Genomic DNA, 24,923 nt, shown 5'->3' on the forward strand with positions numbered 1-24,923 from the left:
AATTTGCACTTATGAATCAATCATGGAGACTCCAGTTTTTTTGTCGATATTATTAACATTTCTCTGTTTAGTATAGTATTTTCTGTTTTAACATCATAAAATATATATTTTAAACGTTTGGATATATTTTATTCACAAAATTTTATTATTTGTGGCATTTTATTTAGTATTATCAAAGTATTATCAAGATTATCAATCATCTTTGGTATTATTGTGGTATTATGTAATGCTCTTTATGGTTCTCATTTTTCTAAGGATTAAAAATTACTTTGAAACTCTTACAAAGATATTTCCTAGATGGCAAAACACTAATCTCTTGTAGGTTGTAATTTTTGAGTGTTCAAAATATGTTTTTTTGTTTTCTTTTAGTTTTAGACATGTTAATAGTACCAGACACGAGCTTACAATTTACAGTCTTCATACATCCTTATACAGAAGAGGAAATGGTGGTGTTCTCAGACAAAGGTTCTTAATTGGAATCGGATGTGACTGGTGAGGCTTAATCTTTGATCAAGGGTAAAATGTGATGCCAGAAGTTATAACAGGTACGGAGAGACCAAGGCTTGATGTTAAATGGAGGTGTATATACAATGTTCACCCACGGTTCAGCCTTATCGACAACTACAACATAGAAATTAAAGAAAGTAAGTTTTATTTTTTATTAATATCTTATAGAGGAAATTATATTTCTTATAGTTTTTATTTATTTTAATCACATTATTAAATATAAATCAAAGGGAGCATGAAATTGCATTTAGTTTTTACAGTTCTAATTTTACTGGTTGCCTATCCAATCCTTTAAAAAATTGAAATTAATTCCAAGAACAAAAATTATAACAATGTGGATTTTGAATATATAATAAAATAATTAATTTTAATTATTTTTCAGTTACATCTACTGTTTTAATGTACTTTTAATCTTACATACTATCTAGTAGATATAACAAATACTGCTTATGACTTTTTAAAGAAATAGTAATTTATTGGTTTTCTTTTTTTATTTTAGAAATAAAAACCATCAGGTTTTTCTCCCAATTTTCTTGATTTACAAGAATTTTGAAAAGCAGTTGCAAGAGTTTTTGTGATATTCAGAAGAGTTATTTGAATTAGATCTATCTACAGGGTGATACAAGTACCAGTTCACAGACACAACAGAAGATATGGATATAGTTCAATTACAGTTATATATGGAACAAATAAATTAAGGTAAATATAACAATATTGCCACAAAGGTACAGCATAAATAAAAAATAATAATAATCTTTTTATGCTATTTAGAAATTATCTCAACACAATATACACCATACATGAACAAAATACACTATACATTACTGACAATCTTATTGTAGTATTTCTGTTTTTTTTTTACCGTAACTATATCTTTTTTTATTATATCTTTATCTTTACTTCAAGTATTTGGACGAATTACTGAAATTACCGACAGATTGCTGTACGCTATGCAGATTGCTGCTAACTTGCTGTGCTGCGCTAGAAATGTCGTGGCTAATCACAATATCGAGCATGGAGTGGCTAATCACAATATCGAGTGGGAGTGGTTTTTTATCCTGCTTTAACCGATCCCAAACTGCACACTTTCCACGGAAGGTCTATAGGAAACGTCAATGAACAAGAACCAAATTTAGGTAGTTATTACTTTTGATTGTTTAATTATTACTCTTAATTTAAATACTCTTCTGTCTATATATCTATCATTGGTAAAAATTCAAAATAATGTCAATATTTAGCAAGACAGAGAAATTATTTTTTTTATTTTAATTTTTATTTACCAAATTTTTTAATAAGTTCACCATTTTGTCCGGAATATTGATTTTTTTAACTGTATACTTTGTTACAGTATTATTCTTTATTACAAAGTAATAAAATAGCATCTGAAACTGTCAATTATCTATTATTAAAAGCATTATTGTACTTTAAATCATTTAATTTACCACTAACTCTTGCTGATTATAAATTTTATTCCTTCCTGTTTTCGATTTGTTAGCTTTAAAACATTTTACCTCTAAGATTAAAAGAGATATTAAAGTACAGTTTTATCTGTTCAATAAAGAATTAAATTCTCGATCTGTTTGTAAAATTTGAGCTCTCTTAAAATTTGCAATCAAAATTTTTGAAGTCTTTGATGATTTTCTTTTGCATTTATTATATTGTTCTAGTTTTAATATGTAGTCAAGACAGCACCGCTATATTAATTAGTTTTTTTTCAAACGTCACAAAAGTATTTAACGCCTAAGCATAAAAGTACGGAAATATATTTTTGAACTGACATAATGTGTCAAATTCAACGATGCAACGAGCGTATTCATAGTTTCTTGATATATAATTACGTACAAGGTATTACTTTTAAATATTTTTATATTATTTGGAACGTTTGAAATTGTTTAAAAAATTATTTGTGACGTTTGAAAAAAATAGCATGTTCTATTCGGAGTAAAAATGACTTTTTGTGGCTCTTTTTGTGCCTCTCGACTTTTTGGCTGTATGTCAAACGTACAGCCACGCCCCAAAAAGTGTCATTTGTACTAATAAAACAATATACTATTCTGAGAAATTATATATATATATATATATATATATATATATATATATATATATATATATATATATATATATATATATATATATTTTTTTTTTTTTTAAATAAACGCCTTCGTTATTTTGTCAGGAATATTGATTTTTTTGGACTGTATACTCAATATTTATTATAAAGTAATAATATTAATTAGTTTTTGAGGAATTATATTTTTTTATAGAATTTTAACTAGTTTTTTAAATAAGCGCCTTCACCATTTTGTGAGGAATATCGATTTTTTGGCTCTGTCAATATATTTTTAATAATAGTTTTGACTAATAAAAAACAATATTTTTGCATCTATACTGACACATAATGTACATTTTTAGGTATAATAGTTCAACAGTTAAGCTACCAGCATCAAGAGAAAGGTACATTTGACATAGGGGAGAGAAAAATCAAAGAAATGCCTCAAATGAATTCGGTGGATCCAAAGATTTTTATAGACGATTCTCTGGATCTCTGTGACTTAATTATTGTTAAATGAAAGAAGCTTACGAAGTTATTATAATTTTTTGTATAATTTTTCTGAGAATTTTCTAAGTTATGCATTTTTTAAATTCTCCGTACCTCTATTTCTTCATTTGTCTTCCATATTGTCTTCATTCTATGAAATTTATTATTTCTATGTATGTACTCTTTATTTTGTTTCTAAATCCATTTAAAATTGAGTTTTTGGATGGGATATTGTACTACTTTGGATTTTTTGGGACAGCTGTACTTCAACCATCCCCTTCAAGATGCCATTAGGCTGATTAAATTCAACACTCAACAGTGGAATGAGGATGAAATTCATTATTGAAGAGGAACTAAATAACTTTAGGTAAATTATATTAAATGTTGTTTTTTAAATCAAATATATTATCAATTAATTTCGCCAGCGAAACTGCCACGGCCAAAGATGCTGCACTTCGCGACGCAGGAGCTCGCGTACCGGATTTCTTCGATTACTTAGGTAAAGTAGTTCCTAGCCATCTCTGACGCTTTTTTTTTCGATCTTACTGCACTTTTTTTAAACAAAGAAAGGACCATTTACGATAAATCCCTTTTTAAGGCGAACACATTTGAATTTTTTGTTTTTGATTAAGTAGTTATAAAATGGTTCAAGCTACTCGACATGTATTTTTCAATTTTTTTTTTAAATAAAATACTAACATTAATATTCCTAAAGCATAACACATTTTATCGAATACGATCGAAAAAAAAACGGCGTCAAGTTGGCCTAGTAATAGTGATCTATGACATTTCCCATGTAAAAGTTCGAAGCTAGCCATCTATGACGCAGTTTTTTTTATCCTACGGTATTTTTTTAAACAAAATAAGTACCATCAAAGATATAACCTTTTCCTAAAGTAAATACATTGAAAAAAGGTTTTATCCGTGATTGAAATAGTTATAAAGACGATTCAAGCTACCCTGTAGATTTCCCTCTTTTTTTAATTAAACAATAACCTTAATAATCTTAAAACCCGGTATATACACATAACTACTTAAGTAAGATAACGTACAATTGAAAAAAAACGGCGTCGAGCTGGCTTGGAACTGACTGTCGATGATATTTCCCATGAAAAAGTTCATAGCTAGACGTCTATGACGGCGTTTTTTTTTATCCTACAGTACAATAACTTTATTAATCTTAAAGCTTCGTCTACAGATAACTACTTAAGTGATATACCGTATGATCGAAAAAAAACGACGTCAACTTGGCTTTGAAATGACGATCGATGACATTTCGCTTATAAAAGTTTCTCCTAGCCATCTCTGACGCCATTTTTTTCGATCTTAAGGTACTTTCTTTGATTGAAATATTTATAAGGATGATTTAAGCTATCCTATAGTTTCTTTCCCGTTATTTAATAATTAAATAATAAACTTAACAATCCTAAAGCTTAGTCTACACATTACGTTTTACTTGGATAGGTAAGACTGACAGTTAAAATGTTGCGTGTAGACGATGCTTTATGTTTTGTCGTAAAACATAAAACATCGTCGTTTTTTGTTGCTACACGCAATATTTTACTTGATATGTTTTGAACAAACAGGTAAGACTGACAGGTAAAATGTTAGGTATAGGACGGTGCTTTAGGTCGTTAAGGTTATCATTAACTGTATAGAAAAAAACGGAACAAATACGTATTTATTGTATAAATTTGTTAAAATTTTTCTTAAGGCGATGTGATTCTATCGGTTTACGGATTATTTTTAATTAATTTTTCAATCAATTTTGATGCCTCTATTTAAATAGTCTTTTAAAGATATAATTGAAAAAAAAAACATTTTTATTTACTCTGAACTTAATTTATTATCCTTGTTTACATAAGATCCAACTAATATATATATTCTCAAATTATTTTAAGCATTTTCAATACGAATTTGGTCTTTAACGCATTAATATTACTTCTAAAATAAATTTTTCTATTTCAAACTTTGCATTAAGCCCGCGGAAGCGATTGCAGCGCCAAATCAATCGTGGTGGCGGTTTTTGTAATTATATTGTTAAGTGGCGCCATCAGTTGTTTATTAATAAAACTACACTGTTAACTAGAAAGATTTCTGTAAAACTGGGCGTGTCGTGACATCTAGTGGGGAATACAGGTACTATGTATTTATGACAACAGAAATCTGTTATTTGGGTAGAATTCTGTAAAAAAAATCAATTGTTTTGCCATCTATCAGGAAATAGCTGTACTATTAATTTTTAAAATGTAATTAATTAAAGTAATCTACTTTTTCGAATTCCCAAAAAGTTTTTTGTCAGAGCCATCTATTATTTTAATTTAGCACTAATTTTAAGCAAAGAAGAGCAAAGAAAGGCGGTCGGTCTTAGAATATTTTGTAATTTTAGCTAGAAAAAATGATTTTATTGTGTATTATTTATTCATAAGATGTTCCTAACGCTCTACTCGATCCTCTGTAATAGTAAGTACCGTTTATTTTGTACTATTTTACGTATTTTTTGACCTCAAAAGTTGTTCATCCTCGTAAACCGTCATGGCCGGTTCTTGAACATATTTTTTTGTGTAATTATTTATTGTTTAGATGCGTTCTTTTATAATTCCCTAACGAAAAATTAACCAACGGTACTATCTAATTGAAGATTTCAGTATAACTTACAATTTTGTTTTGTATTTAGTTGCATTGTCTTTGTTTTTTTTATAACTGAATTTGCACTTATGAATCAACATGGAGACTCCAGTTTTTTTCGATATTATTAACATTGTTTCTATGTTTAGTATATTATTTTCTATGTTTTAACATCATAAAATATATATTTTAAACGTTTGGATTCATTTTATTTTGTTTAATCTTTTGTAGGTTGTGATTTTTGATTGTTTAAAATATGTTTTTTTTGTTTTCTTTTAGACATGTTAATAATACCAGATACGAGCTTACAGTTTACATTCTTCATACATCCTTTTACAGAAGAGGAAATGGTGGTGTTCTCAGATAAAGGTGCTTAATTGGAATCGGAAGTGATTGGTGAGGCTTAATCTTTGACCAAGGGTTAAATGTGATGCAGGAAGTTGTAATAGGCATCGAGAGACGAAAGCTTGATGATAAATGGAGGTATATATACACAGTTCAGTCTTATCTACAACTACAACTTAGAAATTAAACAAAATAAGTCTTATTTTTTATTAATATCTTATAGAAGAAACTATATTTCTCATAGTATGTTATAAAATATGTATATATAAGCCATAACGAAATGTAATATATTTATTTCTTTTTTTACAGATTTTTTACAACAAATCGATGGATGTATACAGTTCCAGGACAGTACATTTATTCTTTTCATGAATATTGCCAGCAATGCATCAGGACAGCTGCACTTCAATTCAACCACCTTCTTCGAGATGCCCTTAGGTTGATTAAATTCAACATTCACAGTGGATTCAGAGTAAAATTCATCATTTACGAGGAAACTAAACAATTTGAGGTAAATTATAAGAAAAGCATTTTTTTAAATCAAATATATTTAACAAATACCGTATGATCGAATAAAAACGGCGTCAGCGATGGCTATGAAATGAAGATCGCTGTCATTTTACATGTAAATTTATGTGGGAAATGTCATCGATCCTCATTTCCCAGCCAACTGGACGCTGTTTTTTTTCGATCATACAGTACCATATTATCGAAAAAAACGGCGTCCAGTTGGCTGGGAATGACGATCAATGACATTTGCCATATAAATTTACATATAAAATGACAGCGATCTTCATTTCATAGCCATCGCAGAGGCCGTATTTTTTTCCATCATATTGTACCGGGTGATCGAAAAAAGCGGCGTCTAGTTGACTTGGAAATGAACGTCGATGACATTCCTCATAAAATTTTACATGTAAAATGATAGCGATCTTCATTTCATAGCCATCGCAGACGCCGTTTTTTTTTTCGATCATACGGTAGAAGTAATATTTTTTAATCAAGCTTGTTAGTGAACAGTTAATGAATTATGTATTTTTGTATTTTTCTTCCAGAACCAGGACTTTCCAGAAGGGTAGCCAGAAGTTTTATTTACCTCATCATAGACATCAGCATGTCCATCAGCACCTCGGATTTTAATATACTTTTAATATTATATTGTTAATAATATAATAATATATATTAAGTTAATAAATAAATAATAATTAATAATAAATGAGTTTTATTGGACTGAAATATATTATACCGTCTATTCGTGAACAACAAGAAAATGGCATTTAATTATAACAAATAATACATCGTAATACTAACGAACTTACAAGTTGTTCTGGAATAGACAGTATTCTATATATATTCCTGATTAAAATCCAGCATATTCAGATACAGATATATTTTTTTAAAATATATTTGACCTGCTAAATAATCAGATATTTAGATCAAAAATTCTTGACAAAATGGTGAATGTAACTGCTTACTCCTGGTACCGAAAAATACCTCCTCGCCACTCATGTGTTCCTGATATAAATTCAAGGCGTCTCACTTTTAACAAAAACTGCCCAAAATAATTTCAACCTGGCAAAAAACGGAGTACCCGACCAACGAGTTCGAACGAGTTAGATTTTTTCGAAAAACGGCTATAACTTCCAAACTATAAGAGATATCGAGGAACGGAACTGGGCAATCGATAGGGAATTCAATTCTCTATAAGGGTGCAAATTTAGGGGATGATCGGAGACAAAAAAATTTTTTGGCAAAAGTGAAGGAAGGTTTACCCCTTACCTCATTTTTCGCCAAATTTTTTTTTTGTTTCCGATCGCGCCCTCGTTTTGCGCCCTTATAGAGGGTTGAAATCCCTATCGAAAGCCCCCCTCCGTTCCTGTCTAACCCTTATAGTTCCCGAGATATTAAGGGTTGAAGTTTGGAAACGAGTTCGAAGTACTAGAGATAGCAGAAATATAGGTGAAAAATGCTTTATTTACGTGAGGTACTAAATTTGCTCCTTACCTCTTCACGCTTATGCTATCCTGATAGAAATCGGCGATTTTGGACACGATTTAAAAATTTTCGTGCGGTCTTTGCCAAAAGTTGAATTTTCTCGGATATGTATCAGGAGTACATAAGAGCGAGGAGGTAAATATTGGTACTTAATTTGCTCTTTACCTCTTCACACTTATGTGCTTCTGATAGAAATCGGTGATTTTGGACTAGAATTAAAAATGTTCGTTCAATTTTTATTAAAAGCGGAATTTTCTCGGATTTGTATCAGGAATGCATAAGATCGAAGAGATAAAGGTAGGTATTATTTTCATTAAAAATACTGTCTGTTCCTGAACAACTTGTTTGGTTTCTTAGTATTAGGATACATTATTTTTGTCATAATTAAATGATTTTCTATTTGTTCATGATTAGACAGTATTTCTAATATATTTTAGTTCAATAAAACTCATTTAATATTAATAAATACTCTTTATTAACATATCATTTTTTATTAACAATAATATCATAAAAAGTATATTAAAATCCAAGGCGCTGATGAACATGCGGATGTCTATGTTGAGGTAAATAAATCTTCTGGCTACCCTTCTGGAAAGTCTTCGTTCTGTAAGAAAAATATAAAAAAATAATTAATTGATTGTTCACCAACGAACTTGAAAACTATTACTTCAATAATATGATCAAAAAAAACGGCGTCTGCGATGGCTATGAAATGAAGATCGCTATCACTGTACATGTTAAATTATATGGGGAATGTCATCTTCATTTCCAAGTCAACTAGACGCCGCTTTTTTCGATGATAAAAAAAACGGCGTCTGCGATGGCTATGAAATAAAGATCGCTATCACTTTACATGTAAAATTATATGGGGAATGTCATCGATGTTCATTTCCAAGTCAACTAGACGTCGCTTTTTTCGATCATACGGTACAATATGATGGAAAAAAATACGGCGTCCGCGATGGCTATGAAATGAAGATCGCTGTCATTTTATATGTAAAATTATATGGGGAATGTCAACAATGTTCATTTCCAAGTCAACTAGACGCCGCTATTTTCGATCATACTAACTCTATGGATCATACGGTACAATATGATGGAAAAAAATACAGCGTCTGCGATGGCTATGAAATAAAGATTGCTGCCATTTTATATGCAAAATTATATGGGAAATAATGTCATCGATCGTCATTTCCAACCAACTAGGTCCCCTTTTTTTTTATCATAAGGCGTCAGCGATGGCTATGAAATGAAGATTTTTTTTTCATATCATCATACGGTATAATTTTAGAACCAGTAAATTAATAGGGTATAATTTATCTGTATATTAATTAGTTAATGAAAAATTATATTTTTTTATTTTATTTTTAATTATCAAATTTTTTAAAAAAGCACCTTCACCATTTTGTCAGGAATATCGATTTTTATGGCTTTGTCGAACAATATTAGGTCTATTCGTTTTCCTGTTATTATCGATTCTGAATCGTCCTAGAACTCTCCAGTGCATGCGCAAATGAAATAATGTCTTCATATTTCCTTCTGCGCATACGCATCACAATTCTAGGACGGTTCAGAATCGGTAATAACAGGAAAACGAAAAAAGCTATTATAAAATATATAAGAATCTTCGTATCAAAGAACTTTTCTTTAAATGAAATACAAAGAGAAAAACATGGTCCAATTACCTGTACTTGTTATTAAGAAATATTTTAGTTTGGTTTGGTTAAAATAATAATTAAAAAAATGTTAAAAACTAAATTAAAAAAAATAGCCATTTTATAGGCAACTCTATATACCCATTAAGGTATTTATGGTTGCATAAAACTGAAATAAAATGAGCGCCAAAATGTGTCATTTGAAATTAATCATTTATAGCTACATATTTTACAAAATACAATAATTATTACGTTTTTATTAAACATATTTCAACATATTCGACTTAAAAATATACCTTTAAATATAATTTACCTAAAATTATTTAATTTCCTCTTGAATGATGAATTTTATTTTCAATCCACTGTTAAATGTTGATTTTAATCCACCTAATGGCATCTTGAAGGGGGCTGTTGAGGTGCAGCTGTCCCAAAAAAACCTTGTTCCAAAGCAGTACAATATCCCATACAAAAACTTAATTTTAAATGGATTTAGAAACAAAATGAAGAGTATATAGAAATGATATATTTCATAGAATACAGATAATATGGGTGACGGAGACAAATAAAGAAATAAAGGTATGGGAAAAAATGCATAACTTGAATGACACAAAAAATTATACATATAAGAAGACTTAGAAATGCAATCAATAGAAAAATTCTATGATCTCATAGAATTGAATAATGACATTCTCATAAGAAGAATACATGAGAGACAATAGTGAAATAGATATATGATGCATTGAAAAAAATAAATGGTGGATATATTGAGTCAAATGGCATAAAAATGAATAAATCACAAAAAATATACAAATATATAAGACAGTCATTGGAAGAGTACCTATTAAACAGAATTCATGAATGATATTCCAATAATCAAGAAAATATGAGTGAAAAAATTAAATAAAGATATGATGAATCGGATAAAATGGCATAAACATGGAGGTTGAATTGGGATAAAATGGCATGAAAATAAATAAAAAGCTATAATGCTAAACAGACCATAGAATTGATGAAATATGTGTCTCAGAAGAATGACACAAAAAGGAGGAGTTTATAGAATTGATGAATGATGATATTGCATTAATAAAGAAAATATGACAAGACAAAAACTTAAAAAAGTAAAGAAATATGTGGTCAATAAGAAATGGGGAATTGACAAAAAGCTGCGATTAGAAAAACCTCCTCTCAGAAATATCTGGTCAATATATGACATAAAGCACATAGAAAAAAATCCTCCAGAGCATATAGGTTCGCCCCCTTCATCAGATTTAACCCTTGGCCGACGATTAAGCCTCACCAGTCAGTTCCCATCCCAGCTAAGCAGCCTCGTCTCGGGTCACCCTCGTCACCCATCGAGCGGACACCCACCGGGACCCCCTACAGGCGGACCCCCCTCCTCATCTTCAATGTGTCCGATATCCCGCCCCCTCTACTGTCGAGACGTCACGGGATACGTGCACGAAGAAGCCTCGTAGCTTGGGTGCCAGGTCGTATCCGGCCGAAGCCTCTAGCGTTAGAACACCTAGCTCGTAAACCAGAGGGTGGTGACTCCCTTGGGTACCTATGCATGCTACATAGGTCATCGATGGCCGAACATCAGGGTTAGGGGGTGACCCGGGTCTCCTCCTCTTAGGGGAGGCTAGCTATGATGCTCTGGAGTCGATGTTACTTAGGAAAATTCATTGGGAAAAATGCTACGAAAGCCAGAAGTGACATCATAGACGTCAATTTTATTGAGTAAATGGCGAATGCGCTAGGAATTAATGTGGAATTTTTAAGTGTTGTGGTGTTATTGAGTTACTAAACCAACATAATCTGTAAAATTACAGTAATTCATAGCATATGATCTGAGAAAATGAATCCATCAACTCTACAAGAAACTACACAAGCTAAAAAGTATTAAAAAAATGACACAATAATAAAAATAATACAAATAAAAGAAGACATAAAAATACAATCACTGGTATATTTTACAGAATTGATGAATGATGTTATTATGCCTACAATGGAGAATTTATGGGAGCAAAGCTATTATAGAGAAATAAAAGTAAACCAAAAACCAGATGAAGTAAAATTCTAAGTAGATGGTACTCTACCAAAAAGAAAGAGAAATGGCCTAAATAAAAAATAGTTGGTCTGGATTTGTCAATTATAATAAAGAATCAATAAAATATAACTCAGAGACTCATTGAAATTTTTTTCTTACTTGCTTAAATGTAAAAACAATGAAATCCACTGATGAACATTAAAAACCAGTAAAAATATATGTATTTATCCAAAAGAAATAAAATTTTTAGATATATACTTATAAGACCTGATGCATTGTTTGTAATATTTGCGAAAAGGATAAATGTACTGCCCTAGAACTGTATACATCCATCGATATGTTGTAGAAAATCTGTAAAAAAGAAATAAATAGTATTACATTTCATGCATATTTTACAAAATAAAATATTAGGTTTTTTTAAATATATGACTTAAAAAATCATTTTATTATAATTTACTTAAAATTATTTTTTACCTTAATTATTCCTGATGCATTTAATATTCATCAAAAGGATAAATGTACTGCCCTGGAACTGTATACATCCATTGATTTGTCGTACAAAAACTGTAAGAAAGAAATAAATAATAATTTTATTAATTATAATATAATTGTGGTTTGTTTTTTTGTTTCATATTAATTTTAAATAAATCTGAAAAAATATAGTTAGTATATTAATAAACATTTAATAAATTTATTAAAATTGCTTTTTACTAATAGCATACACTTACTTTTAATCAGATCATGGAAAACCCATCTCGTAAATCTGAATGATGGCCAAAAACATCAAAATTATACAAGGGGATATCCAGGTGTCTTCTTTTAGGTGGTCTTTATGTGCTGAGTGTGTATTATTAATATTCCTAAAAAAGAAAATTACAATTAAAGCATTATACTAAAACAATGCAAATTTGTTAACTGAAATATGAGGGCAGCGTATAATAAAAATGCAAAAACGTTTCTTTTCATCTGAAAGTATTATGTAATTGTTAAGATGTTGTTTGCCTATACGAATACACAGCTAAAAAACTAATCTTTAGGAATAAAAACATCCAAACTCTACCAAAAAAAAGGTGGCCCAAAAAAATACCAAATACCTCTAAATATGGAGCAAGATTCTAAGTTACTATGTTTTTAATATAAAATAGAGATATTGAGAAAAGTATCTATGCTTCGATATAATCGATTTTGAAAAAGAAAATTGGAAAAATGTATCAACTTTTAAATGATGATGTAATTGAAATATTTGAAAGCGAAATCTGCAGAAAACAGGGAAAATAATGAGTACTTACCATTTTCAAGAGATTAAACAAGCCTTACGGAACAGAATAAACTCTAACAGTGTACAGAAAAATCACTTTTTCCATAAAAAATCAGAAAATTATAAGAACGACATAATTAACCTGCCGTAAACAACAGAAAATGTGACACATGGTGACACACTATGGTGACACATATGTGACATATCTGGACATATCAACGTTGTCAAACTGAACACATGTAAAACTGGATGGTTATTTTTTGCTGGATAAATAATGTGTGTCTATAAGAAAATATGAATTTATTCTACTGAAACAACGTTTGTATTAAATATTTATTAGATTTAATATGATTTTGTAACGGTTCAATTTATTATAGACTTACAAAAATATTGATTTTCATCAATTTCAGGATTTCGCTGGTATCTTGGCAACCTTGGAAATACTTTAGCTCGAAATATTCCCACTTTGGCGCCACTTGCGTTTTTCTTCTTTTTTCTATTTCAAGACTTAAAAGAACGATAACCATAGAGTAAAAGTAACGTTCTTCTTCTTTTTAATATTTATGTTTGGAAACATGGGCAACCTCAGGTCTGCCATATATTTTCTCTTCTTTTTTTATATATGGCTTAAACTTATATAGATCATCCGGCCAATGTCCACAAAAAATAATCATTACAATTAATCTATGGTTAAATATTAGACAAAGATAACAACAAAAACAAACAAGGACAGTATCAACAAAGTTTAGATCATGACAAAATTTTTAATCATCTTCCAGTAACCAACATACATTTCAATGGAAAAAAAAAGACTATAGACCATGAACTGTCGCTAGAGTCATATTTTCTATACGATTTCGTAGTCAACATGTTTACTACAAGTGTGTTAACAAAAATTATGCAATCTTAAAACACTTTTTTGGACAAAAATAACGTTTATTGTAAATTAAAAATAATACAGTACAAATAGAAACAAAGACTTATCAATAAAAAGCTGGAAATATAAAAATAGCTATCAACAGATAACTTTAAATCATGAAAGACTGACCCTTAGCTGAAAACATAAATATTGTAGAGGTAGAAGTTTATATAAAAAAAAATCATTTTGAAACTTTATCACTCAAAAAAGAAAAAATAAGATTAATAAGAGATATTTAAGTATTTTTTAAGCATATATCGTATATATTTCTTCAAATTTAAGCGCTTACGAATCTTTACAGAGTTAAATATATTTGTAGTTAGTACCTTTCGGGAACTTGAACAAAAAATCTATACAATTATGTACGAGTATATAAAAAATTAAGTACTCTTCTAAACAAATATTTTTTTTAATTTTACATTAAGTACCTACAGAGAAGTTTATAAATGAATAGGACATATAGAAAAGTAAAAAATAATAGATAATGAAATCTTTTTTTTTAAACAGCCGTTTTTCTAATAATTTTAAGAACAAATGGAAGTGTTTTTAGTCTTCAGAGACAAAAAAGAGATAGAGACAGTGACAGGGCTTGAAAAATATCTCTTATTTGTTATGAAACTGTTCGATACAAAGATTGCAAGACCATGATCCCTCAGGTGGATTCTCTAGCGGTGGTGACAGACAGTACATGTGATAACCGCGATCACAGTCATCACAAAACAACAACTGATCCTATAATAACAAATAAATACATTATTTTTCCATAATTTTAAATATCAAAACCTTAGATCATAACATAACAAGACACTAACTTTGAATCTCGGCTTCGAGACTAGAAAAGTGACGTCATATCAGGGCTACGTTTTGATTTTACTGTTATTAAGATGATTTCTGGGTATGTACAGAGTGTAAAAGAGAACAGAACACGTTAATTAGCCCACAAAAGTTTTTGGTTTGTAGAAAATTAAATTCTGATAGAAAAAATAGTTTTTAATGTCAAGTTTAGACTATTTTACTTACGTCATTGTCCGAATTGCCACACATCGAGCAACACTTGCACTCGATGCACTGCCATCTGTATTTTTTGACGGAAATCTTCATGTTGTCGGTGAATTGAAGACATGTGGGGTGACCTAAGACAAAATATCGTGTTCCTAGCCACAAATCTGTTCATTTATATTTTTTGCAGAGCTAATAACTTATTTTTATAACAAAGTTTCATAGTCGATCACAAGAAAAATAAGACCCTTGATTTATCTGAACCTTATTCTCTTGCTTTAGTGAATTTTCTAATGTTTTTTCTTGTCTAAAAAAACTTACGACTTGCCGTACGACATGTCGTCTAGCCTGTGACCCGTTTTAAGACCTTTTGTGAACTTAATTTCTCGATTTATTAAACTGTTTATAATTTTTCACGTCGAACAAAGCTTACAAGTTGACACACAACATGTCGTATAGTCTGTGACCCGCTTTAAAAAATCTTCTGAATTTATTTTCTCGTTTTATCAAACTCTTTAATATCTTTCACGTCCAACAAAGTCTACGACTTGTTATACGACACGTCGTATAGTCTGTGACCCGTTTTAAAAATTATTTCGATTATTTTTAAGGGAAAATTAGGGGATAATGGGGAGGTTTTGAGTGCCGAAGAACAGGTACTTTCCAAGCAACGTTAATTTTTCTATTTCAACCTGAATTTCAATGCATCGAAATGAACACAAACAAACAATAAATAATGACTTGACTGTATTATTTATTCTTTTTCTTTTTAAATCGTAAATGAAACCACAAAAAGGTCAATGCATTAAAATAATAGAAAAATTCCAACGTGAATAAAATCTACACAAATATGTACTGTGAAAAGTGCACCAATTACTTCGGCACTACAAAAATTAAAACACTATTGCTTATGTCGAATGTCAAAAAGATTTATTGCACAATTTTTCTCTTATTTTAATATATTTTTTCTGTTTTTTTTTCAAGTGTATACAAGTAGTAAGTAAATCTTGGAAAATAACTGTTCTTATACAACACCCAAAAGATTTTTATTTTTTGGAAAAAAGCAAATTATATATGTCCTTACTCAAACAAAAAATATCCTACTTTACTATACACATTTTTTATCTCTATAGATATACAGGGTGTCCCAAATTGAGTGTAAAAGAACACATTTTTTTAAAATTTAAATATTAAACTCTTTGTTTCGTACACCCTGTATCATTACGTATATGTGCTAGCGAGTAATACAGGATGTTCCCTAACAAATCTAAAGCATTTTAAGAGACGTAACTTCATTTTATATATACAACATGATCGAAAATAAAACGGCGTCAGCGATGGTTATGAAATGAAGATCGCTGTCATTTTATATGTAAAATTATATGGGAAATGTCACTGATGTTCATTTCCAAGTCAACTGGACGCCGTTTTTTTCGATCACACGGTATAATAAAATGTAAAAAAATATTTCAACAAAGAAAATCTAAAATTGAATTCTTGTTAAAACCACCTCTTGAAATATTTCAGATTTATTTCAAGAACATTCCAATGTAGATTGTAAAATGCGAACTAAAATTACCATTAAACTATTCACAAGCATTCTTCACTATACCGTATGTCTTAAAAATATAATAAATATTTCTTATACAGGTCGAGACAAAAACACTTTATATTTAGGACACTAGTTTATCCAAAATCAACCAATAAAAGGTTTATTTAAAATACCTTTTACCCTGTATATTAGCCTAAAATATATGTATAATAATTAAACCGCAAAACAAAATATTGAGTATTCTAAGCTGACTCGCCCTGTATATGGGTAATAAAATCAATCTACCATAGAGAAATGTGCTATAGTGAACCACGAAAATATATACAAGGTTTTCAAAATTAAGACATATTTTGAAAACATCGTCCAAAAATTAAACAAAATTACAAATAAATAATAAGAAAATGCCCAAGTTATTTGGAAGACGTGCCTCTAAATTTTAGAGGTATCATTTGATTTAAATACTAAAAAATATTAAATAAAATATGTTTTTGGTTACCTCAGTCTCTCGTAAAAAGGTAATTTTATTTTTTTTTAAATTTTTACGTATATATGTATGTAAAGCATGACATTTTATATGATTATATTTATCTATATACCTCCTTTTAGCGGGAGATCTTTAAATCTAAGGCGATATATTAACCTATATCTATACGTATTTTGAATTGAGTTGCATAGACCAATATGAGTCAATTCTCTAAATATTACTGGTCTTCAAATTACATTAACTATTAAAAAAAAAACAGCGAAAAAAATCTTATCTAAAGGAACTATATAGCCTGAACATCAAAACTTTTTTTTAACCGAAAAACTGAATTTTTATTTTCGCATCCAAGAGATTCATTTACAAAAAATATCTTTTTTTTTTGAGGGATATCACAGAATTATATGAAACCAAAGTGTTCGAAAAATAAGAAAAAGTTTTGGCCAGATTTGAAATTTTGTACGTTTCAAGTTGGCAGCGCAGTTTATATACAGGATGCTCTCTATAAAATAACACTTTTTTTCTGAATAATTTAATAGATTTATTATTTAGTTCTTAAACACCCTGTATATATTGATAAACACTTTTAATTCTTTGATTAGTATATACAGGGTTTTTTTCACACAAGCGGTTCATCTAATAAACGACTTGTATAATAAACCCTGTATAGATTCTGATTCCTACAGGGTGAAGTTCGATAATTACCGAAATTAAACAACACCCTGTATAATAAATTACTGTATTATAGTACGTATATCGAAATTTGTTATACTATAAAATGTCGTAGTTAATAAAAATCATCCCTAGCTTAGATTTGATATTGTATGGTGTATGTTTTTTTTTCAATAGCGATATTTGCGCATAAAGTTAGTTTAGACCAAAGATATAGGGGTAGAAAGAATAAGCTTCGACCGGTAGGTATCGGATTTTTTTCTTTTCTACAGGGGAGATCGATAAGTTTTTCAAATATGACCGACAAAAAAGTTATAATTACTATTACTTTCTGATCTCCCCCTGTATATAGACTGAATGTCCACGTTTAGGCTCTTTATCCCTACCTCTATATCTCTCTGGGTTAGATCGAAAAATTTTGACTAGCAAATACATCTGACGTTTTATTAGCGAAAAATACGCGCGTCTAACTACAACAGCGCTAGAAAAGACCCTTTTTTAAATTTTTTAAACAGGAACCTTCTTTTTCCTACCCCTCTTGCCTTTTTCCTCCGTTTTAACTGCCGGCGCTGGCGCCTGCGCCTGCGCCGAGCTCTTACCTGATCGTCCACAGTCCGAACAAGACACCAACTCCTCCATTCCTCCAGTTTTCTTGTTCTGCGTCGAATCCCCTAGACAGAAATCGCAGTACGGACTAGGCGGGACCTTCTTGTCACCTCCCATCATCCCCATCATACCGCTAGGACCTCCCATGGGTTCCGGCGCCATCGGCGGAAGAGGCGTGGTCTCCAACGCCTTCTCCGGCTTCAACACCGGCATAGGCGGGTCTTCCACGGCGCTGCTCGAAGTTCCAGGCTGCTGAGGAGGCAGGTTCGGAGGTAGAGTGGGCGGAGCCGGACTCTGCACGTTCATTGGCTGCGAGGGCAAGGCGGGAGGAGCGTTGTTGGATGGGGGAGGCCCCGGAGACATGCCGGTGGCCGGTTGATTCGGCTGGCGACCTCGACGACCAGGCGTTCCTGTAGGCGTGACAATATCGCGGTTAGGGCGTGACTGAGGGACAGTGCGTCCGTTTAGGGGGTGACATGCCAAACAACATACATAACCGTGGAAATGTGCGTGTTTACGCTGTTATTTTCTACTGAGACTCGAAAGAGAGAAGAGTTAGTCTACTTGGTGCGCGTCTTAAAAAGAAATGTTACAGCGATACAAAAACAAAACGGAAATAAAAAAAATTAAAAACAAAAAGAGCTACCTGGATTGTTACTTAAGTTAAGACCGAATTCTACTCATGCATGCTCTACAAAACACACGAAAAAAAAATGTTTGAATGTGTCAAATCATTTTTTGACAACTTTGTTTGCGATGTACATATTATTTATTCGTTCTAACATAAGTGTGGCACTTCAATCAAAATAGCCAAAAAAACAATTCCACACTTTCTAATATAAATAATTTTAAAAAATAACAACAAAATATATTAAAAACAAAATAGTATCGAATGTTCACTTAAATTTAAACTTAAAGTTGGCTGTGAGATTAAGAACGTATATGATTGGTTTAGAAAAATATGCAGTTTGTTGATATGTTATGTACTTCCCTAGATCATCAATACTTACGTGGATATATCAACGTCAAAAAAATATGTAGGTGGCGTCACCTGTAAGTAGGAATCATATTGACATTATATATGTTTTGACATTGAAAAGTCAAAACATACTCATAAAATCATTTCATTAATGTCACTTTTTGTGCTTTTTGTATACTCTTTGATCCGTGATAATAAAGAGTTAATTTGGATTTCCGACGAGATATTTTAGATTCGTTTTCTTTTTGAAAGTTTGTTTTTGTAGTGCGATAAAGTCAGTGGATGAATAGACTAATAAAATTGTTACACAGGGTGATTCTTAACCTATACGCATAAAGTTGGGAAATTATTGCTAATGACAAATAATGACTAATAATGAAAAAAAAAGTTAGTAAAATATTTTTATTTACGGAGATAACAAACTATTTGAAATAAAAACAAAAAAACGTAGATTCCATTGAATTGAATGTGCACTAAATATTTTTATTTTGGGAGATAACAAACTATCTGAAATAAAAACAAAAAACGTAAATTCCATTAAATTGAAAGTGCATTTACTGATAAAGTTGATAATTTTTTGTGAAAAAAAACTCAAATTATTTCAGAATCTAAAAATATTTTACTAACATTTTTTTTCATTATTAGTCATTATTTGTCATCAGCAATAATTTCCCAAGTTTACGCGTATAGGTTAAGAAGCACCCTGTATGTGAAGCTGTCCGTAATAGGAAAAATATTATCCTTAAAAGAACCCCACAACAGAAAGTATAAAAACCTTTGAAGTATGTTCTATATTTTTAAAAAACAAAATTTATTTAAAATCGTTTTTTAAACCGACTTTTATTAAGCGAAATATATATGTTAGGTAACTTAATCACTTTAAACATTATTAGGTAATTTACCTTTGAATTTTTTTTTCTCTTTAAATAGTTATATAATTTATATATTTATATTTTCTTTATGACATACATATACACAAAAAAAAAGACAGACGATTGGTCAGTCAGTGTCAAAGACAAAGATAGGTGTGTCTTCAACAAAAACTAAGCGAATTTACTTATCAACGAAGTTTATATGATCTAAGATAATTCCCATTAAAATATTTCCACTTTATCACAGACATACGTCCCTAAAAATCGTCACAGCCAACCCTCCGTTAAATTCGCGGGAACGTCCGACACGCTGAGGCAAGTACCGGGTGTCTGGTTCAAAAACGACACATAGCTGTCTTGATAGACCTGTCCCAGGGCCGCCGCCGCCGCTGCTGCTGCCGCTGCCGAGCCCGTGGTGGGAGGAGCCTGCCCTGCGACCGCGCCCTGAGCCGGCGCCGTGGAGGCGGGACCTTCCGAGGGAACGGCGGGATTAGGCGGAGCCGCCGCGAACGCCGACTGAGCCACGCCCGCCGCGCCACTGCTGCCGCTGTTGCTATTGGGATTGGGCGGGACTATAGGCGAGGCCGTGGCGCTGTCGCGCGAATTTTCGTCGCTAGCGCCGTCTTTGTGCGAGTGGGCGTAATGGTAGGTCAGTCCTGGGCGGGTTTTGTAGCGCGCGCCGCACACTGAAAGAGAGACAGACAGAGGATGCCGGTGGGCTGGGTCTTGTTTATGTTATTTTGAACGAATTTAACGCTGGCCGGTTTGGAGAGCAAGTGCGGGCGGGGCTTGTTAAGGAACAGGTAAATAAGGAGAGGACAGGTGTTTAGTGAGAGAGAAAAAGGACAGGAAGCGCGTTATTTGTACAAAAATGATGAGATGTATGAGAATGTTGAGAGCATGTTGCCAAGTGATGGAAGAAGATAAAAATGGCAAATCTTCTTGTCGCAACGGTAAAAATGTAACAGTCAAGACGGATCAACAGTAATATAAAGTTAGTACCAAATCAAGCACAACTAGAGAAAGACAAAACTACGAGTTTATTTTCAACCGATGTTAATATACCTAGAGAACAGAAGATTTTCATTTTTTACTTCCGCACCATGAGAAAACAGAATAGAAAGATATGTCAAATTCAGATATTGTATAAATTTTCTTATTAAATTTTATTTATTTTGTTACTACTTTGTCATATCTTTCTAAAAAAAGAATGAAGGTCAGTTTTAAGAAGGGTTATTCTTGAAAAACGAAACATTAGGATCGGGACTGGAACCAATAATATCTTTTTTTTTAAACACAAAATGGTCTCTATGTTCTACAGGTCGACACATGTATATTTAGGTTCTGTTAGTACAAAAAAAAACGAGATGTCAGTAGGAAAGATTATTATAGTACCCGACAGAGATTTCAACTAATCCAGAAACAGTATGTTTAGAACCCAAGCGCCTGGTACCCTGAACCCGAACCGAAGATTTTAAATCATTTGTTTTTTACAACCAAAAATAAATAAAAATAATAATTTTCCTACTGAACGAGATTTAATAAAACTACTACTGCGATTGTGGCCAATTGGGTGAGAAATGTCAAAGATTTAGACACTGTTGCCAGATGTCGTTTCGGTTCGAGTCCCTTGCCTATTAAACTGGATAAAATAGTCCAAGCTGAAGCGGTATCGAAGCATTTTATCGTTGGATTTTAGCTGCACTGATATAATTTTATTTACAAAAATAAAGAATTACATTTGTCAAGTCCAGTGCTTTTAATAAAATATCTGAAATTGTCTTAAGTATATCTCTAACTTGAAAATATAGAATATTTTTAGCCATTTTTTTGTTTTTAAACATTTTTATTTAACTGACTTATCCAAGACATTATAACCATTTTTTTAATCTCAGTATACCCAGAACACAGATATAGTCATAATAGGCACTGGAATTGACATATGATTATTTTTCATTCAAGAGAATAATTAAAAAATGAGTCATGTAAAATAAATAAAAAATATCAGTAAGCTTCAAAGTTGGAATTCTTTTTATCACTCATTAAAAAAATATCTCCAAAATAGAGAGAAATATATACAGGGCGAGTCTTAAATAAGTGCAAAAATATTTTCAGGGCTGGTAGATCTCGGAAATAAGTCCAAAATAAACGAAATATTTTACTTTTCCAAAAATTTTAATTTTCAAAAAAAATATTTTTTGCTTCAAAAAAAAATTCCTAAATATTTTTCAAAAACCAAATTCTCAATTTCTTTTTCGCGAAAAGAACCTAATAATTGTGTTTCTGAAGTCTAATTATACAACCCCTAAAAATATTTGCACTTATTTAAGACTCCCCTGTATAAAAAAATACCCAAGAAAAAAATTCCAACCGATTTTAAATTTTTCTTTACACTATTAAAATCTACTTTAATAAATTAAATTGCTTTCATCGGGCATGCTGATGCAATGTAACTGCAGTTTTTATGTAACAGTATCATATTCTTTAATTTGTGAATCTCAATTAGCAATTAAAAAAAATCCTTAATATACAGTGTTGCTCATAAAAGCCCAGAGGCAAAGAAGAAATTTCTTTACTGCCCAGTATATTTGATATTTTTTCTATAATACTATAAAATGTCCAACACGGTTTAGTAATTCAATATTACATACAAAAAAGTTTTGAAGCACCCTGTATACTCCGAAATAATTTCAAATTATATATTTCAACATTCTCTAAAAATGTTCTATTTAACATATTTTCGTAATTCGCAAAACAACAGAGATAATGAACTTTTTATTGTTGACTCACTCTGTATCTAGAAAAAAATATGCTATAATTTTTCTCAAAAAAGGTACTATCCCTTTTAATATAAAATTCATTTGATTTAATTTTATAAGACTTTTATAAAAAAATAAATAAAAATATTGGAAAGAAAAATTTGAGCGACACTGTATATTATTTATAGCATTAAAAAATAAGTCAGTGTTTTAAAAATCTATAATATCCCCCTGTACCATTTAATTAAATAAACTTATAGCAAAAAAACCCTCTCCAATGAACATACAGAAAGATTATTTATTAAAATTAATATTTCAATAAAAATCCCAATTTTTAAATAATCAAATAAATAAACTCCAAAAAAAAATAAAATAAATAATTTTAATAAATAGTCTTGCTTGTATTTGTTTTAAGAATATCCAGAATAAAATAATAATATATAGAAATATACTGTATGTCGATTAATTGTGGTGCAATTATTAGCAAGTCTAAAATCTCAACTTACGTTCGCATGCAAAAGGTTTATCGGGATCTCCAGGAGTGGGTTCAAAGTTGTGGCCCGCTAGTGCCCCCTTTTTACCCCGACCGCGCCCTGAGCCCCTCTTACGGCCCGGGGTACTCGGCGAATCAGTACCGGAACGACCCTAGAACATCAAAAAATTATTTGTACTACTCTAAAAAAACCATATTATCTATTATTATTCGATTTTAAATTTTACGTATACTATATTTTTTAGCAAACTGTATATAAATATAACTTTAATTCTTAAAGTCAGTTTATTAAAAACTTTAGTGTTTGACTTATTATACAGGGTTAATTGAAGAGTTGTTTTTTACGCTATCTTTAAAACATCCTGTGCAATAATTTTTCTTACCCTGCCAGCACCCTTTCTACCCTTCCTTCTTTTACTGTATGTTTCCTCGTAATCCAAATCAGAATCTGGATCCGGTTCATCATAGGTATCCATTTCCAACATGTCTTGTTCATCATAAAACCATTCCTAATACAATACAGACTCAATGAATCCTTAATAAACACAAAAAAAATACAAACTCACCTTAGACACTTCTCCAGACAATAACTGACTATCTTTACTATCAGTATCCTGCAATGCCGGATTCTCTATCTGGCTAATACTGTGAATATCACTTTCACCATCGAGATATTCGGCATGCCTGGCATAAGCCCTGGCGTTCATTGTCAAGTACTGTCTCCTTTTCTTCCTCCAGCGTTGTCTGGGGTAGGAATAAATCTGACCAGGGAGGATCCCAGGCAGTCTTTGTCTTTTGTGCATGAATAGGGAGCAGTGGTTTTGAGCTACGCCCGTTTGGGTGTCTATAAAAGGCAGTCTGAGTCTTCTTTCGATGCATAGTCTCGTGTTGAAGTTGACCGAGGACTCTAGGATTTCTTTATATGCCGAGTCGTTGAAGAAACTGTAAAAAATCGATGGCTAAAGGTGATTGAACTGTAAGCGTCTTTTGATCGAAGCGAAACAATGCAATTTAGGTATGTAAAAACTTCAAAATATTGAACTATGATAGGATACACTGTAGTACATAATTTTAAGTATTAATTTCTTAGCTTACCTCTCGATTTTTTCTAAATTTGTTTGAGAATTGTTCGGAGGAACAACGGGCAAAGTTGTAGTTGCCATTTTTCCTCGCTTTTAATTTGGCATTGACAGGATTGACATGTCAATTTTGACAAGGTCGACCTTCGCACAGTTTTTTTATAAAAGCTTTAAAAACTACTCTTATTTTTTCTACTTTATCACAATTATCAGGTGAAAATTATAAAACTGTGTTAAAATACTTCAGTATTTCTACAAGATTTGTGCGATAACTTGTTATAAATTAATTATTTTAAAAATAAATGCTAGGCCCTCTGTTGAGCGTATTTTAAAACATATTTCAGCGCCCCCTAGTTAAGAACATCCAAACTATTTCTTAAAGAAGAAATCTTTTTAAAACTAATAATAAAAAGCATTAAAAAACGATGTTTATTTCCAATTTATCTTATCATTAACGCGACAGTATCAAAATTACATTGAAATATTTTTGTAGTGCTTAACAATTCTTAAATAAAATTAAATTAATCTCTAATGCATC

At 31.0% G+C, this 24,923-nt stretch overlaps 1 protein-coding gene and 2 long non-coding RNA genes across 4 annotated transcripts; 1 reads left to right on the forward strand and 2 right to left on the reverse strand.

Moving 5' to 3' along the window:
* Positions 1–2,300: 2,300 nt before the first annotated feature.
* Positions 2,301–7,147, forward strand: LOC115890035. Its single transcript, XR_004051552.1, has 6 exons — positions 2,301–2,352; positions 2,920–3,413; positions 3,472–3,545; positions 5,954–6,157; positions 6,329–6,530; positions 7,075–7,147. It is a non-coding gene; the product is annotated as an uncharacterized LOC115890035 (long non-coding RNA).
* Positions 7,148–8,546: 1,399 nt separating this feature from the next.
* LOC115890187 lies at positions 8,547–13,139 on the reverse strand. Its single transcript, XR_004051588.1, has 5 exons — positions 13,006–13,139; positions 12,445–12,576; positions 12,191–12,280; positions 9,983–12,067; positions 8,547–8,618 (listed from the first exon to the last, which is right to left on the reverse strand). It is a non-coding gene; the product is annotated as an uncharacterized LOC115890187 (long non-coding RNA).
* An 895-nt stretch (positions 13,140–14,034) lies between these two features.
* On the reverse strand, positions 14,035–24,501 carry LOC115890231 (zinc finger protein ubi-d4 B). 2 transcript variants are annotated; one of them, XM_030910406.1, is made up of 8 exons: positions 24,402–24,501; positions 23,873–24,248; positions 23,690–23,815; positions 23,320–23,458; positions 20,378–20,740; positions 18,197–18,613; positions 14,914–15,026; positions 14,035–14,625 (listed from the first exon to the last, which is right to left on the reverse strand). In XM_030910406.1, the coding sequence occupies exons 1-8, from the start codon at positions 24,467–24,469 to the stop codon at positions 14,497–14,499; spliced, it is 1,731 nt and encodes a 576-aa protein (XP_030766266.1). In that variant the 5' UTR covers positions 24,470–24,501; the 3' UTR covers positions 14,035–14,496. The 2 variants fall into 2 exon arrangements, with proteins under 2 accessions (XP_030766266.1, XP_030766267.1); XM_030910407.1 differs by lacking the exon at positions 20,378–20,740.
* Positions 24,502–24,923: the final 422 nt, after the last annotated feature.

This window comes from Sitophilus oryzae, unplaced genomic scaffold (genome assembly GCF_002938485.1).
Source record: "Sitophilus oryzae breed Bouriz unplaced genomic scaffold, Soryzae_2.0 scaffold_85_pilon_pilon, whole genome shotgun sequence".
In the NCBI taxonomy this organism is placed as follows: Eukaryota; Metazoa; Arthropoda; class Insecta; order Coleoptera; family Curculionidae; genus Sitophilus; species Sitophilus oryzae.